Source organism: Pocillopora damicornis, chromosome 13, assembly GCF_964200805.1.
Source record: "Pocillopora damicornis chromosome 13, jaPocDami1.2, whole genome shotgun sequence".
Taxonomy (NCBI): Eukaryota; Metazoa; Cnidaria; class Anthozoa; order Scleractinia; family Pocilloporidae; genus Pocillopora; species Pocillopora damicornis.
This window is the reverse complement of record NC_142682.1, coordinates 8,948,248-8,966,225: the sequence shown is the minus strand read 5'-3', so window position 1 is coordinate 8,966,225 and position 17,978 is coordinate 8,948,248. Positions and strand designations below refer to the sequence as shown.

Sequence of the window (17,978 nt, the reverse complement as noted above, 5' to 3'; positions counted from 1 at the left end):
TGAGTAGAAGGAGTTCTTCGATAAGTCCAATTCCAATTTCTAATTATGATTTGGACGATTTTCGTTGGGAAAGTTTATTAGACTCTCCTGGAGCTGTGGCGGCAGGGAATGCGTGGGATGACGATTCGTTTATTCTCAACACTCCACCTCACATACAGGATATGCAAGATGTGGGTGTAGGTGCAGCACCCGTACCTTCACCTCGAACATCGAGTTGACTGTCGATGGTGGGAGGACATGACGGTACGCCTATGGTAGCAACCCCGTTATCTTCGAGTACTCAAATAGCTGGACCGTCAGGTATGCAAACGGGTTGTCAAAGACGCGGTAAAAGTCCTGCAGGACCTGCGGGGAGACTTAGAGCACCGAACGTTTCGTCGTCGCTGAGTGGTAGCGATAGCGGTGGAGGAAACGGGAGAAGGAACAGAGGAAGAGGAAGAAGGGGAAGAGGCGGAAGGAGAAGAGGCGGAGGAGGAGGAGGAGGAAGAAGAGGCGGCGGCGGCAGAGGAAGAGGAAGAAGAGGAGGAGGAGGCGGAAGAGGAGGAGGAGGAGGAGGAGGAGGAGGAGGAAGTAGTGATGATGGAGATAGTTCGACAACAGATACGAGTCGTAGAAATCGAATTCGTGATTTACAGCAAGAATTGGGGGTGTTATTAAACGATGTACGTCAGGCCTCGCGAGGAAGAAACATACACGGTATCACTACGACAAATATGATCACTACAACGTATAAAGACGGAGGTAGACCGTCTGTGACCCGCAATTCGACATACTCGTCTAACTAGAAAACATGGGTAGAAGGGTCACACGTAGGAGAACGAGAAAGACGAAGAGAAAGACTAAGAAGAGAAGCCAGAGAGGAGGTGCTGTAGCAAGACGTAAAGGTCCGTCTATTACGGATAAAATCGGTTATGTAGCTTCTCAATTTTTGGCCGGACCTGCACCCACATTTGCTACTCTGGCTAAAGTGTTAGGTTCTCAAGCTTTCAAAGGTGTCAAAGATAACTTAAAACATGCTGGAGTGATACGTTAGAAGTCACAATCTAGTGGATATCGTGATTGCAGGAAGAAAAAGAACAAGAAGATGTCGTCGCGGTCAGTGAGGACGCGGTATAGCCGGGGATTTGGTGAAAGCCTTGGGGCCTGTAGCGAAAGAAGTAGCTATGGAAACTGGGAAATACGGGGCCTGTAAACTAGTGAATAAGCTTAAAATTGGTGGGAAAAAAAAGAATGGAGGAAGACGTCAAAAGAAACGTGCAGGAAAAAGAAAAAGTCGTCCGAGTACTCAGGCTGGTGGTGCAATACCTCTAGCAGCTCTAATACCTGCAGCCATTACTGTGGGTAAAGCGGCAGGTTTGGGTGGTATTAGTGCTGGTGCGTCCTATGGCGTCAAACAATTATTGAAACAAATCAGCAAATAAAGAGAGGTTCCATCTTACTCGTGACGCATAATCTTGTCAGCATTCCGTTATGAAAGGTGTGTGGAAAAACAAACTTGGGTTTTTAAAATCCATCTTAAACGAGAAGAATCGTTACAGACGGATGGAAAAATTAGTGCATGCAAAAAAAGATGACATCAATGCTGTGAGTGAACTAGCTGTCAATCTACTCAAGAAGAACATACCCGTACCTCAAAACTCTCTAAAGAAATTGGTTCGATACAAAGCTCCGTTACGTGAATTGGGGAAGCGTGCCAACTCCTTAAAAAAGAGGAGAGAGGTTCTGTTAAATCAGACAGGCGCAGGATTTTGGAGAGGTCTGAATAATGTACATCGTTGTGCCTGCAATCACTACAAACAAAGATGACTTCCTACGATCCCGTCATGATGGTCAGTCCTAAAGAATTTAAATCGTTGGTCGACTATTACAAGGGTAACATCACAGAAAGCACTTTACTGAACGAAGCGGCACGCGTGGCTGCCGAAGCGAGAGTGTTAATGGATGACACCAAAATGGAACCTGCTTTCAAAGAACCTCAACTCAAACAGTTGATGAGAAAACGTACCAAATTATCGAAAGAATTACGGCAGAGTGCTGGAGATGTGACTGTTACACCCTCCAGCGACGACGATCGTAATTTGGATAGTTTACAGGAACGCATTCTCAAAGGGGTTGCCAACAAGATCAATGCTAAAACGACCTCTGTAGGTGAAAATCTGAAGACTATGATTGAACAACACCAACAACAAACACCCGCTGCCGCTTCGACACCTAAAACTGGTACGAAACGTAAAATAAGTCCAATCGTGAAGAAAAAAATACATTTTACTCCAAAAGCATCTACCAAAGGTAAAGGTAAAAAGAGAAAGACAGAAGTTGAAAAATTGCAAGAGGACGAGGGAACGTGGGAACCTTGGGAAAAAAGAGGTTGAGATCCTGTAGAAGAAGAAGACGGCGGTGAGGGTAGTGATGGTGACGCTACAGAGTATGATAGTACAATAGATCAAAGTGATGACGATGATGATGATAGCAATTGAAAAAAAAATAAAAAAGTTGTACATTTCATTTTTTGGTTCATTTCTTGTGTGATCATGAACGGTGTCATAACCTACGTAGAAGCTAGCTGCCCCCACAAGAGTAGGAAGTTTGATGAATGGGATGTGAAAAAATCATTACGCCCTTCGCATGTCCTAAGTAACATCTTAGGATACTGTTTTCCTACGATCCCTTCGAGAGACGTCCAATATAATCTCATCTCCAGAGTACAAGAGTACACAGAATTGTGGTACTTTTTGCGAGTTTTACTAATCGTCTCAAAATGTTTCAAAGACGATGCAATTCCCAGCCGAATGTACGACGATGTCAGGAGCGTGTCCCGTTACTTAGATTTTTGCGAATCATTGGAAGATACCTTATACGAGCAAGTCAAACATTTTCCGTCACCCAAAGGTGCAGCAAAACAGCTAAACTTGTACACGCATTGGTACGAGTATTCGGCTCTGGGAGACGTGTTCAGAAAAAATTGTATAGGAAGAAACGATGTCATAGAGGCGTACGTAGCGTTTACAAAATTACCCCGTGGTTATGGAAGACAAGTATACGCTGCAAGTATTGGTGAAATGTTCATGTACAGAAAATTTTCTCCCGACTGGTATCGTATGCAGCAGAGACACGGCGCCATCATGAAACGCGCAGCTGAAATTAATGAAATGAATGGAACCGTACAGGATTGGCACGATGAAGTATGTCGCTAAGTATGACGGTATAGTCATACACTGTATAAAAACGGGCCAGCAGGATTTTCACATATCATATCGTCAACATGTTGGATAATCTACACGATAATCCAAAGTGGGTGACTGGTGGTTTAGAAGAAATTGTGGATATTGTAAAGTCGTATGCTTGTGACTCCGACTTGAGAAGGGCTGTAAGACACGCTGAAGGGGCTTTGAGGTTTTCAAGAGACGAAGAAACCGAAAACAAATACAGCGAAACTCAGAAAAAATTTGCAACATTACAGACCGAATTATTTGAAGCCTGGTTAGAACTGCTAAAGTTTCAGGAAGAACATTGCTACGACAGCGTAGAAGAAGAAGAAGAAGATGATGATTGTGAGCGGCGGTGCTAGAGGTGTGGATTCGTACGCAGCTGATCTCGCTCGCAAAAAAGGTATGGTTGTAAAAACAATAAAACCGATACAAAATACGGCAGAGAAATATACACGAGGGCTGTTGGTCGAATTGGATATGGTTATGCACATTGAAGGGACAGAGAAACTTTTGGAAGCGAACAAAACGTTAAAACGTCATGTAAGCGAGAAACTATTAAGGACAGGACTGTTACAGCGAAATTATCACATCATCAAAGATGTCAATGTCGTCTTGGCTTTGGGACATTTTGAAAACCGTGAAAAACAAATTCTACAAGGAGGTACAGGATGGAGTGTACAAATGGCCATCGATGCTAAAAAACCTGTCTACGTATACATTGACGAAGACGAATGTTGGTATGTGTACAATTATACCGAAAAACTATTTGTACCTTCTTTCTACCCTACCCTTGATAAAGAATGTACAGCTATTGTAGGATCAAGACACATTACTGACAATATGAAACTTCAGTTGAAAAAATTCATTTATTGTTAGCAAAAGCAATAAATAACCACAAATTGAAACCGTGGTGTGTTTTTTTTTCTAAAAATCCAGTAAGTTTGCCAATTCAAAGCGAAGCTTTTGTATAGCTTCTCGTTTGGTCTGCCCCCATAAACGTGATACTCTACGGTTTTCGTATGGCCGAATCGTGGTCAAATAAAGTTTTAAAGGTTTAAAGGTTTGGTAAACAAAAACATTGGACGGTACATATAAGTTTACAAATTCTAGAAAAAAAGAGTCTCTTTCAATAGGAATATTGTCGTCCCATTCATATCTGAGGAATTCTGAATGACGTTGTGCAGCCTCCCAACGTGGTGTTGGTGATGGTGGTGGAACTTCAACAAGTTTATTAAGTGTGGAGGTTGGAGGGGTGGCTCTACAGTACGGACATGACGGAAATAGGTGCTTGTCTATTTGACTTTGAAACCATTTCCCCAAACAGTCATGATGTATGTTGTGTTTGCAACATAGTGTTTTTTCTTTACGACACACGTCGGCACAAATGGCACAATCTTCGTCTTTTGTAACTTTAAAGAAAAAATAATAATAATAGTCATTTTCCTCTTTATTGCTTTATCTTTTGCCTTTTGGTGATTTTGTTGCTGTTAACGTTGATAGAATAAAGAACACTGTCGTCGTCAAACGGATCCTTACATCCATCTTTCAATTTGTAAACAATAGCGAACTCGACCATACCTTCCATTCCCTTTTCCTTAAATCCTATGGGTCTCACACTCATACCACGTTCAACTTGTGAGCGATAAAATTCTCGTTCCTTACGATCGTATTGTCGCTGTTTTGAAGCTTCTTGTTTTATCTTCTTTTGGGCTCTATCTTCTTTTATCTTGTTTCCAAGGGTTTTTTTAGGCATGTTGAAGCGTGATCGTAGAGCGACTTGAATAGGCCTTGTTTTATAGTGACGCTTCCCTTACCAAAGCAAAAGTATGGGAATGGTATGGGACTGCTTGGACCATATCTGACCCATAGATGGGAATGGTATGGGAAGGTAACCTGGGTATATGGAATTGGTATGGGGCCAAATTTTACCAAATTTTTAACTATGGGACATGCATGGGAAGAAAATAGAAGGCTTCTTATTTTATGGGAAACCTATGGGAATAAGGTTCCCATACACATCCCATACCAATAAGAATTCCCACAACTGTCCTTACCTATGGCATTGATATGGGACATTCATTATGAAGAGTATACCATAGATTACCCATACCAGCTGACAGGTGTTCATCATGCCCCATAGATTTCCCATTGTGAAAACTGTATGGGATCTCTATGGGACATTCACTCTCCATATTTCAACCATTTCAGCTCTTGTTTCCCAAAGATCTCCCATGACAGTAGTTCTATGGGAAATCTATGGGACATATCTATGCTCATAATGGCAATGGGAAAACACATATCCACACATTGAGTAATTGACAATTTTATTAATTGGACTGAGACAATAATGTCCTCTATTGTAAACAGAGAGCAAAAACCATTAATTATTCTGACAGGCTACATTTTTTTTAACTGAAATGACCATAAAAGTCTAAGAATATTTTACATGAGTCAAGAGATAACTTTGCAACACTCTGACATGCTTCCCTAATAAAAATAGATGAAAATTTCATTCAAGTTTCTGTTCACCTATGCATTGTCATTGTGTTACATGTCATAATTCAAGTGTTAACTTGAGTTTTATGAAACTTACAACAATATCAACATGCACATACTGCATCATACTTTGTTGAATAATAGATCCTTCTCATTGTCACCATGAACTGAAGGCCTTTTTTCAAAAAAGTTTTTCATGTTTGAAAAATTAAGTTTGGTAGCAAAGATTCAAGGCTTTATATTAAATGAAATCTTTGCAGACTGTAAGTAGGAAAATAACAAGCTACATGTTCCTTATTACATGAAATCTTTGCAATGCCTAAACTTTGCGAATTTGGCAATTAATTTTAAAATATTGAAAAGTTTAAGTGGCATGAAAAACAAGTTTTGTGTACATAACATGATGTGAAAATTATGTGATGCATTAGGTAAAAATCAAGAAATAATAAGTTAAATTACAGTTTGCAAGTCCAAAAGAAAATGAAAAGTGAAGTTAACTTTGAAGATGTGAGTGTCAACGGACCTGAAGCTTGATAACATAATAGTTTTTGAAACTTATTTGTACAACAATCCTTATATTTAGGTCAAAGAATTTTTACAGTAAATTGCCAAAAAGGTAAATCACCTCACTGATAAACACAGAATAAAAGTGACTCAAAATACAAAACCTTTTGCAAAATTGTGAAATGCATAAACCTCAAAATCACAAAATTAATGTGGTGCGAAAATTTAATGTAATAAGGCTTCAGCCCTCTTAACTCGGTGAAATCGGTACTTTAGTCCATCAACAAATTCTGAATCTGAAGAAAAAGAGACCCTTGTATAAAACATAGCTGAACGTTCTTGATGTAGAGGGCATACTAGCATTTTACATTTCCCTGTAATCTATGCTTAAATTGTATTCAGTAACAGCTCATATGCAAAAGAGGCATGCATTAATTTTTGCAGTTCCAGGTTCAAATCCCTGTATCAGAATGCACATGATTTGTGTGAAATCCCCACCTCCCCGGACCCAAAAAACTGTCCATTGATGTCGATTGACTTGCAAATGACGTAGGTGTCCAATTACAGGCATCCGATTTGAAGTATGCAGACATTGGATACCAGTACATGTACAGTACCAACCTGATCATGCACCAATTACATGACAAATAGGCCTCTCCAGAACCAGAATTTTGTTATAGATAATGAAAATAATAACGATATTATGTTATAAATTATGACGACTGTTGGACTGTGGTAGTAGCATTTGAAAATACTTGAAAAGTGGCTGGGTATTCTGAAGTTTAGCCAATAATAATAAACACAATTACATACTTAGTCTTGCACTAACCAGAGAAAAACTTAAGCAGCTGATTTTCAATAGGCACTTCAATGAAGAATCCACCGTTGTTTTGGATGCTTTTGCCACAAATGGTACAGTTTCCTTTGACATCTTTGCCATAATATGCCTTGCAGAAACCACAGAAGTAATGCTTGACAACATTTCCCTTCGCTCTGCTCAGAAATTGGAACAGGTTGTTTACTGTTGTCTTGCAGTTGTTAGGCCGGGGACAGTGAGCCTCTATTACTGCAAGCAAATCATTGAATGCTTCACGTGTAAGCTTGTGCTTAAACACGAAAGATAGCAACAACACAACACTTGAGTTACTTGTGATTGGAGCTCCCGAATATAGCATGTCATCTGATTCTGCTCCACAATGTTCTGGAATGCATTCAGTGTCTATTTCATCAGGGTTCTCACAGTCACTGAAAATGTCCGAGCAAGCATCCTCGTCTTTGACAAATTGTTCAAAAGTGTTAGTATCCGCGGAATCAAACAGTTCAAATTCGTCTCCGCTTATCCTCGAATTATTTTCTTCTTCCAATCCAAATGTGCTTGAATCTTCCATGTCTTGCACTTGAAAATAGCTGCAGTCTTCACCTAAAATCATGCTGTTTGTTTCTGCTTCGAATATTTCAGCAGGATCGCCAGTACAAAGAGGCTGTGCATGTCGCGTGTCGGGAATCATTTCTTCAACATCGCATTTGTTTAAATCATTTCGTGTACCAGTTGATGATTGTTTCGCTTTATAGAGGTTGCCTTTTCGTCTTCTTGCCGCTGGAAATTTGTATGGATTAGAATGACGCATGTATTCTCGGTAGCGACCTCTTTGTTTTCGTGCAACCTTCTCGCCATCGTCGGCCATGTTTGTTGACTTAAAGTCTAGTTCCCGGTCCCTCACACGTTAACCCCACACGTGTTGTTATTCAAGTGCGCGTGCGTAGTGGACTTTCGGACTCAACACAAGAACACGTGGTGTTAAATTGACCAATAACGAGAGCCCTTCAGACGCACGCCGAAATGCGCGTCCTTTTCAAATTTTTCACACATTTCGGCAAGCCTTTCTTCAGAGAGTTTGTTACTTATACAGAGCGAGTTTTAAGGTTTGTTTGCCTATTTCCACTGCAAGAAAAGATGGAAAGAAATTCAAGGAAAAGAAGTGCTCCAGCGCGTCTAAGAGAAGGTAAGCAACTCGATTGAATCGTGTTTATGAAAGCACAAAGTGATCGACAAGCATGCATGTTGTCAGATCAGTGAAAAGAACTCTTTACTGATCAGTCTATCCAAGAGCAAGTTTCAATGATTGTAATCCGAAAAGTATGCCTGTTTACTACGTTAAGGCCGTAAGTACATGCACCTTAGTTGTTTATAATTTTTGCCAAACTATCAAGTTTATTCAGAAGGATTCACTTGTACTCTTGCATGCTTATAGACCTTGCATATGGGGATCCAGTGTCTTCTGGTACCCTCACCAACGGGCCTACTGTTCTGCGTTCAAGTCCTGGTCCGGATATGTCAACGCTGTTGTTGACATATTCTTCACCAAAGAAACACTTGCAATTTCAAGTGCAAGGGGAAGTGACAGAAAAGGCAAAAGCGGTGATGCAAACATTCCGTTGACCCCCCTCATCATTGATGCCCTTGTTGGTAAGTAGTGCAACACTGAATTATTTTATTCAGAAATAAGTACATAACTTGCAGTCATGGGGATCTCTAACTCACTAATTAGAACTTGAATTGACTGGGTTTTTAAGGCATTGTTGTCCTTAAAAAATAAGCAATTTAATACAAACTTGCATGCAATAATTATGATATAGAATTGAAGCAGAAAGAATTTTATTTGGACACGAAGTACTGGAATCCCAGTAGTTTCCATTGCAGCCCATTACAATTAACCTGGATTGAAACTTCCACAAAAAATGTATAAAACTGATCTAAAGGTTTTAATCTTACTCCCTTAGCCACAGCAGAGATAATTAAGACACCAGTAAATGAAAAAAAAAATAATGTCACTGAGCTTTCAATTAAGTTATTAATTTTATAAATCAAGCAAACAAAACAGAACCCATTACAATTGATTACCTCCAATCAAGCAATTTTTGTTTCTTGGTAAGGCAACATTCCACGTATAAGTTGGGGTACTGTTTTACATGTAAATATGACTTAATATTAACTTAAACTTTTTTTTTCAAGTAAAGTCTGTTCAAAGTTTTCAAAGGACTCTCCTCAACCGAGCCAAATCATACAGAAGATAAACATGAAATGTGTGGAAGCTAGAAGGCCCCCAAGAGTACGAGAGCAACGAGCAGAATGAACACTTTTTATAATTACTGTAAAACTGTTTAACTTCAAGAGTTTACCAATTTCATTATGTTGACCAAAAAGAAAATTTCTGTTTGATAATGTTGACCAAAATACAGAATAACAGTTTCATAGTCTTGGCCAAAAATAACAGTAACCGTATTATAGTGTCGATCAAAAAGAAGAGTAACAATTTGACAGAGTTGGCAAGTTAAGTCGTTTTGCTTGATAAAAAAAAGTAGTGTTGTTAATGATAGTGTTGAGCGAGAGGAAAACTACCGGTTTCATAGTGTTGACCTAGAAGAAATATAAGATTTTTGGTTTTTTGTTATTTTTATTCAATTTTTTTTGCAAGAAATTTTAGATGCAATTAAAGATATGGTTTTAATGGACGAATATGATGTCACCATTACTTGCCTTTAACCTCACAGTCCCTTTAGTAATTTCTGAATCATATGGTAAAGATATGGGGCTGAAGTCAAAGGACCCCATAGTGTTCCCATATGAGATGTCAGCTTTGCTGAATGCTATGGGAATGATATGGAACTTTAAAATCCCATAGCAATCCCATAGAGAATGGTCCAGGGTCATTATGGGAATGGTATGGGATTGTTGCATACCATTCCCCTAATGGATACTATGGGGAATATATGGAACTTTACGAAATACGTAGCAATCCCATAGAGAATGTTCAGCCATCATATGGCATCACTATGGGACTGACCCATACCATTCCCATACCAGATCCTATGGGGAATGTATGGAACTTTACGAAATACGTAGAAATCTCATAGTGAAAGACAATAGAATGCACTTGGCAGGCACTAGTCACTATTTATGGGTTTGATATGGGAGCTAACATCCCATATAAAAACCATGCAATGTCCATAGATTAGCCATATGTTGTCCCATACCATTTCCATATTTGGACCATATATGTTCCATATCAACAGCTTGGGTAAGGGTTGTCACACAAACCTATTAGATAGGGGTACCCCCCTCCCCCTCTCTTACTAACTATCCCATATATCATTGCGACATCTAATTAAGGATAGAGTATATAAGTAGAGCGTCTGCAAGTTCTACTGTAATTGTTTGTGTGAAGAAGTTGAGAATATGGCAGCAGCAGCAGGAAGTAGAAAACGCCGTGCAATCACTTATGATGTTACCTCGAAGAAGAAGAGAAAGATTGAAGACAAAAAAGAGGAGGAAGAATTATGCCCTATACTAAAGTCGATTGATATGTTACCCGCACTATGTAAGGAAAAAATCTTATTTCATTGGGTGATGGACAACTTGCAGAATGTGGACACCTATGATGATGTAAGTACGCCAACGCTTTATAACTTATACTTTTTTCATTATCGTCATTTTGTTATTTGATTTTTTTTTTAGGTATGTGCTTTTTCTGAACGTCTCGGTGAAAAAGAACAAAAAGATGAGTTCAAAGAGCGTTGGGGTATGGAACGTGCTGAAGAACGATTGAAAGGTCCTCTCAAGACAGTGCATAAACATCTGGTGTTTATTTGTATTTTTTCTTATTGTAACCTATCAAATTGGTTGTTAATTTCGATTTTACATTTTTTGACAGTTCATAATTGTCTTCAGAATATCGACAATCAAAACCATGAGACATTTACAACGTCGTCAAAACATCGTTATGTATCGTTTACCAAAGTGGATTTTTAACGGTCTATAATATTTTATCGTAGGTAGTAGGAATCGATGTGATAGAAGTAGAAGCTGGATTTAGTGTCTTAGATTTTTTATATCCCGTTAGCGATAGAGTTCGAGCTATAGAATGTTGATGTAGTGAAGAATTTACACATCGTATAAACGTGTATGACGTGTATGATGATGGATATGATAGTGACGATGATGATCGCATAAGTTTATGCGTTTCAAAAATTAAGAGGTATGCCAATTCTCGTTCTCAATTTCAATTTCTCGTAGATGACCGCCTTTGACTTAGCAGCATCGTATGATTACACTGTAATAGAATGGTGTTTATATCCAACATCAGCAATAAAACGTAGACAGAAAATGTGTTTCTGTGGAAAGAGGTTTACACATCGTATCGTATTAAATAGGCTTAGAATGACACTATCCATAAAAATAATAAAAATAAGGAGATATTAAAAATTTGTTTTTTCGGTTTTTTATCAGAATGATCTTGAAAGAATTTGCAGATTTCGTCATGTTCGTCTTAAAGATTTGCTATCAAGCATCTATCAAAATGTTTATACACATTTGTTAGTACCTAACGGGTCGCATGGAATACAATTAATTGCAAGAATTGTATACCGACATTGAGATTATTGAAAATTTGATTGGTTTCAGTGTGCGTTTGGTGCATGGACAAAAAGAGTGTGGAATCCTTTGATAACTTGGGAAGATCGTGATATTCAATTATATGACCTTGATATTAAACCTTATGCATATCATTTTCATTTCATTTTTTCGGCTCCTATCTTATCATTAAGAGTTACTAATATACCTTATAGAAAAAAGGATTTTAACTGGGTTAGAGTTACTCCGATTGAATCGGTATTTACAGTCGATGATTTTTTTTATTAGTTTTTTCTTTCTCTATTTTCAGTCACGATCTAAAGAGTGGAGAGAGTATAAACCGCAACGACATGTTTTATTAAAACCTTTACCTAGGTCGTTTTCTTTTCATTATTCATTTAAAAATGAAAACGATATGATTGTACGGCCTATAAGAAGAAAAAGGAAAAATTTTTCTTGTTGTTATTGTATTGCAACATTTAATAAGTCATGTTCAGATCATGTTCATTTAGTGGTTGAAGGTTGTCATAGTTCTTATTGTGTTTTTTAATTTTTAGTTACGTTTTGTCGGATGGATAAACTTTGGAAATCAACCTAACAGATTATTGTTAAGATTGATTGACAATAGAAGATTTAATTTTAAGTATGATTTTGTAGATGACTTTAAGTTTTTTGCTAGACCCGTAGCCATTAACAGAACATTTTTTACTTTTATTAAACTAATTGAATTTGTAAATGATAATGGTGAGTTAGATATTCACTATCATATATAATAAAACATGGTTGTTTGATTTTATTTTAGTTTCGTTATCATGTGTGGAATAGAAATGTATGGTGTCCTTTGCGATCTTATGGAATGTCTTATTGTGGTCAAACCATGTTCTTACCCAAAGATAATATTTTATATATTCGTTTGAAACATAAAAACACAGGAAATTTATATAAAAGTCGTAAACAAACTAAATATCTCGGACTTTTGTATAATAAAATACCAAATTCGAGTGTAGTACATTGTACAAGCATTATCAAAAAAGAAATAGATCAATTAATAATCCAAGGTAAAATTTTTTGATTTTCTTATAGTTTCGCTTCCATTCATGGGGAGAACATATGTTTGGACTATTGATTGATGCAAGCGAGAGACGTTTTAGTACTTTACTATACAAGTTTTATTTCCCAACTGATCATTCTGTTCACAATATTCAAATCAAACGAAGAAGTCATGACATGAAGCGAATATTCGGTATTTGTTTTAGAGCTATGGATGACGATATAAGAAGTAATTTTATACACCCTATTACATTAACTGATCCGATATATTGCGGTATGTGTAAAGCAGATGATTATTATTGATTTTTTCTAGTTACTTTTCAACAAGTGGACTTGGACACCTTTATTATTGGCAAAACGTTATTGGAGTTTTTGGACGCTAAAGTTTTTCTGTAAATCACTTGAAGCTGTACAATGTATATTTATATTGAGACGTAGGACACCACTTGCCGAATCGCCTAAATATACTGGAATATGTAAACATTATAGTCTAAGTCAAGCTAGAATGGAAAGACCTAATTTTTTGTATAAAAAAGGAGAAAAGATACTTTGTCCTAAATGTGATGAATAACAAACATTATTAATTTTCTAGTTACTTTTCAACAAGTGGGCCTGGACACCGTTGTTAATGCCGAGAAGTCTTTGGAGCCGTTATTCCTTTCGATTTTATTTCAAATCGTATAAAGCAATACATTGTATTATTATATTAAGGCGTACTACCGTACCTAATCTACATTTATACGAACCGCATGAACATTGTGGGATATGTTATTGTATGGATCGTTACGGATTTATAAGTTATTTATACAAAATGGAAGATGGAACAATACATTGTCGAGTGTGTGATGAATAAAATTTTTTTTTAGATTCGACTTCATGAATGGACTACAGCTTATTGGTCACCTCTCACGATGATGAGCATATATCATTATAAAGATGGTGGAAATCCAAAAAACCAAATACAATTTACGTTTTTTGAACGAGTATTTTATTTAGAAATAAAATTTCGTGATGGTGACTGTATAAATTATAAGTATTATGATGGGGCGTGTTATTCAATACATTGGAATTAAAATTTTTTTTTTTAGATTCGTCAGCATGAGTGGACTACAACCTATTGGTCACCTCTCTTTAAAACAAAAGATGAAGATCAAAAATCTATTCCTAAAGTGATAGATTCTCACGTACAATTCAAGTTTCATTCTGGCCAAAGATATTCTTTAAAAATAAGTCTTCATAAACATTACACAACATTATTGTGGGATAGTGGGAGACTTGATTCAGTACTTAATACATAAAATCAGTAAATACATTCATTCCAAAACAAACGTTTGCAACAAACAGAGCTATACGATGACGTCTAAAAAAGACAAACTTGAATATTATATTCGTTTGTGGTTGAGTAAGAAGATTACGCACGCATACAGTACAAAGATAAAAGATGAAGTAGATGGTGATGATAAGGAACGAGATCCTTTTGAATTGTACAAAGAAACTGTCACTATGGGGGATGAAGAAAGCGAGACGAATAGGGATTTCAGATACGCTGTTTTCATGCGCTGGTTGGATGAAAAGTATCCCGATAATGCTCCTATTGTCATCAAAATCACACATACAACCAATCAAGGAACATTTCCCAGTATCGTCAAGTTGATCAAGATGTTAATCACATGCATTACAGCCATGGTGTAATTTTTGTTCTATCATTTGTTTTCTAGGAAAGATTTCATATATGGAGTGCAAGTTTTTACAAATTGTTATCAAACAAAGATTTTTCTTTTACACATAAGTCTACGTTAGATAATTCGTATAGTCTACTTCAAAAAACATGTGAAAAAAAATCTAAATGGTGGCCTAAACAACTAAACCTTGGATGTAGAGTAAGACGATTTACTCTACGTGTAGTAGAAGAAATATGTGAACATGGAACATTATATTGTGACGATTGTAACAGCCCACGTAATCCTAAGAGTCCTGGTTTATTGTCTAGCAGATTTTCAATTCATGTATACAATAAAATAAAAAAATATATGACATTGTGGAGAGTTTATTTTCTATATGATTTAAATGATCTGTATTATTAAATTGTAGGTTGTATCACCTGAGGTTATTCAACATGCTTATGATATTCTACATAAAGAAGATCCTGATACTCTACTTAATTATTATTGGGATTTTAAATAAAAATGTTTTATTGTTTATACCGTTGTTTTGTTGTTTTTTCTCGTTGCTATGAACCGATACGTTGCTACGTTTTCTGTCTCTAATCTTTGTTTACATCTTTTACCCTGTTGCTATGGACCCTTGTTGCTACGTTTTCTGTCTATCCTAGCGTATAATACTACTTTGGTGCTTCAAACGCTATCAAATCTAATTTTGCCAAAAAGAAGACAAGCGGAATGACTGATAAATATATTGGTCAAGTCCTTAATTGATAGTTTCACTTCCGATGTATCAAACAAATTATATCCTTCTCATCATGGTGGCCAAATTAGTTTTTACAATGGTATCCAATAAGCATGTATTCATCTCAAGGTGTCTATGATCCGACAAATCCATCATATGAAGGTCTTGACATCCACAAAGTAATTGGTAAATTATCAATACCAAAATCAGGTTCACACTTTTTGGATATAAGTACACAACTCACAACTCACTTGACAAACAATTGAACCGTGACAAATACTTGAGATTTTTGACAAACTAACTAGAAACAGATGTCATTGCGATGCAGGGGTCAATTCAATAAAACTTTTACACTTGTATTTTACACGTTGGACCGTTGCTTTTACAAGCGCGCAAAAAATCCAATTCAATAACTGTCTTTACAAGCCAAAGTTACAAGTGTCCGACTTGTAGTTACAGGTGTAGAGCTACACGTGTAGAATGTGAAATTAGGTCACTTCAATAAAACGTTTTACAGGAGTCCAACTTGTTTTTGGCCTGCAGTCCACTTGTAAAATACAAGAGCAAATCACAAGTCATAAGTCACTTGTAAACTTCGAGAGCAAATTGTTGTTGGCCTCATTTAAAGAGATAGCATGTCATCTTCGAGTGAAGAAGAAATAGATGAACTTTTGAGAAATAGAATAAGACGACAGCCGAGGAATTTTGAGGAAAGACGGCTTTTAGACGTAGAAAATCCACGCGAATTTCGACAGAAGTTTCGTCCCCCAGTCGATGCATTCGAACATTTACTGGCAGCAGTGGGTCCGCAATTGGAACACAGAACACGGCGCAACAGAGTGTTGACAGCGAGACAACAATTGTTAGTATTTCTCCACTTCCATGGTGCGAACTCGTTTTACCATGTGATGCATTCGTGCCATGGAATTTCAACATCAATGGTTTGGAATGTCATAGACTGCGTTACGCTGGCAATACTAAGTTTACAGCAAGAACTTGTTTGTTGGCCCAAGCAGCCCCTTCGAATCGCTTCAAAGTTTCATGATATAGCTGGGTTTCCTTGTGTTGCTGGTTGCGCGGATGGAACCCATGTTCTGGTAAATCCCCCGGCTGGTGATGAAGATGCATACGTGAATCGGCATCATACGAAATCCCTCAATGTGGCCATGGTTTGCGGCCCAGATTCCTCAATATATTTCTGTAGCAGCCGATGTCCTGGGAGATGGCATGACTCGCAGGTTCTCAAAGAGAGTACTCTATGGACTGCATTTGAAGAAAATGCTCAGAGGCCATTCCCTGGAGCAGTAATTCTAGGCGACTCTGCCTACTCGTGCAACAGCTGGCTGATTCTTCCTTTCAGGGGAGATGTAGAAGGTGCTTGCCTCAGGTTTAATGAGGCGCACAAGAAAACCAGAAGCACCATAGAGAGAGGCAATGGTGTTATAAAAAAAAGATTCTACACTCTACAAACAGGCTTAAGAGTCAGAAGTATGGAACGAGCTGCTGAACTTATCCAGTGTGCAGCCATACTACACAACATTTGCATACTATTTAACGATGATGGTGCTGATCTTTTGGATGACGAAGATCTGGAAATTGATGAAGGGGAGTCTGCCGAGCAAGACGAGGGGCAGGAGGACAGACGACAAGAGCTCTTGGCGCATTTTCTTTGAATTAAAGTGAGACAATGTCGATCGATGTGAAATCAAATTGTTAAGGGCCTTAAAAACATTTAGTTTACATTTCTTATTCGATCTTCATTATTTGCAGATATTGTATTTATAAAACTATAATGATATGCTTAGGACGATCCCCTAGCCCAAATATGAAATTGAAAAAGAACAGAAGCTGTCATTGAATTCATTAAACCATGGTATGAGCTATGTCATTGAAGTCATTTCAATAATTATTGACATCCTCTTGTCCGTTGCCCTCCCTCTAATAATTAAACAAATGATTGCAAACCACCAACCTTCTAAGACTAATTGTTTTTATTAATAGCGTGATTACTTTCTAACAAAGTGATACAATTCTGTAAATTATTGACATTATTAGCTTTCATTCTCTTGATTGCACTTTGTGGAATCTGGTGACTAGTAATCTAGACCGCAATCTTATTAACCTGCGGTGTGCGTGCGGCACATGCGCGGAGACAAAAAACGTGCTCGACTGCACCAGAGAACCGCCATGTTGTCAATTAATTCAGTCTTGTGGTTTACACAAAATGGTGCCGTGACCAGGATATCGATCGTTTCTTCAATGAAAAGAAGTGACAGCGAACTGATAGCACGTGGAGCCGAATCTTCAGAACTTCTCAAGTAAGTTGAATTCACAGTTCATAATGACGGAGAAAGCTGACCAACTTGAGCATTCTTTAAAAATCGCCGTCAAAAGGAGAGGTAACTTACGTCGGATGTTCACCAATGAAGGCAAGAAACTCGCTCCAATCTTCGATAAAGCTGCCGAAGCCGAAATTGCGGAAGAAGACATCGAACAGTTGAAAGCTGGTCAACAAAAGCTTCTTGATGCAAGACCCGAAATGAGACAACTGGACAAAGAGATTCAAAACCTTCACGTTATACTGGGATAGGAGGACATAGCAGATCAAGATTTCGTCGACGCAGACAATATTTCTGATACGCATTCAGCCTTGTTGAGACAAATCGAGAAACTCCTCCTTCGCGCCCAGCAGCTTCAGAGCTCTGAATCCATTCCACATGCCAATTCGAGTGTCTCCAAACAGCTAAAACACTCTGCACTGAAGTTACCAAAAATGGCATTGCCAGTCTTTGATGGGGACCGAAGGAAATGGCTCAGCTTCTGGGATGTTTTTAAGTCCGAAGTACACGATGTGAAAGATATCTCGAAAGTCACGAAGTTCAACTTTCTGAAGGGCCAGTTAT

General features: G+C 37.8%; 2 protein-coding genes across 2 annotated transcripts; one reads left to right on the top strand and one right to left on the bottom strand.

Moving 5' to 3' along the window:
* Positions 1 to 5,516: 5,516 nt before the first annotated feature.
* Positions 5,517 to 8,032, bottom strand: LOC149035372 (uncharacterized). Its single transcript, XM_089192386.1, has 2 exons — positions 7,039 to 8,032; positions 5,517 to 6,505 (listed from the first exon to the last, which is right to left on the bottom strand). The coding sequence occupies exons 1-2, from the start codon at positions 7,892 to 7,894 to the stop codon at positions 6,435 to 6,437; spliced, it is 927 nt and encodes a 308-aa protein (XP_089048512.1). The 5' UTR covers positions 7,895 to 8,032; the 3' UTR covers positions 5,517 to 6,434.
* LOC149035371 (uncharacterized) lies at positions 7,893 to 9,722 on the top strand. Its single transcript, XM_089191268.1, has 4 exons — positions 7,893 to 7,909; positions 7,997 to 8,212; positions 8,462 to 8,676; positions 9,228 to 9,722. Exons 1-4 carry the CDS (start codon positions 7,893 to 7,895, stop codon positions 9,341 to 9,343), a joined length of 564 nt encoding a protein of 187 aa, XP_089047394.1. The 3' UTR covers positions 9,344 to 9,722.
* Positions 9,723 to 17,978: the final 8,256 nt, after the last annotated feature.

Coding starts and splice junctions, on each gene's coding strand:
- LOC149035371 (XM_089191268.1), top strand. Junction 8,213..8,461: donor TCCAGCGCGTCTAAGAGAAG/GTAAGCAACTCG, acceptor GCATGCTTATAG/ACCTTGCATATGGGGATCCA. Junction 8,677..9,227: donor CATCATTGATGCCCTTGTTG/GTAAGTAGTGCA, acceptor TTTCAAGTAAAG/TCTGTTCAAAGTTTTCAAAG.
- LOC149035372 (XM_089192386.1), bottom strand. CDS start 7,894: ATGGCCGACGATGGCGAGAAGGTTGCACGAAAACAAAGAGGTCGCTAC. Junction 6,506..7,038: donor GCTGCTTAAGTTTTTCTCTG/GTTAGTGCAAGA, acceptor CTTTTTCTTCAG/ATTCAGAATTTGTTGATGGA.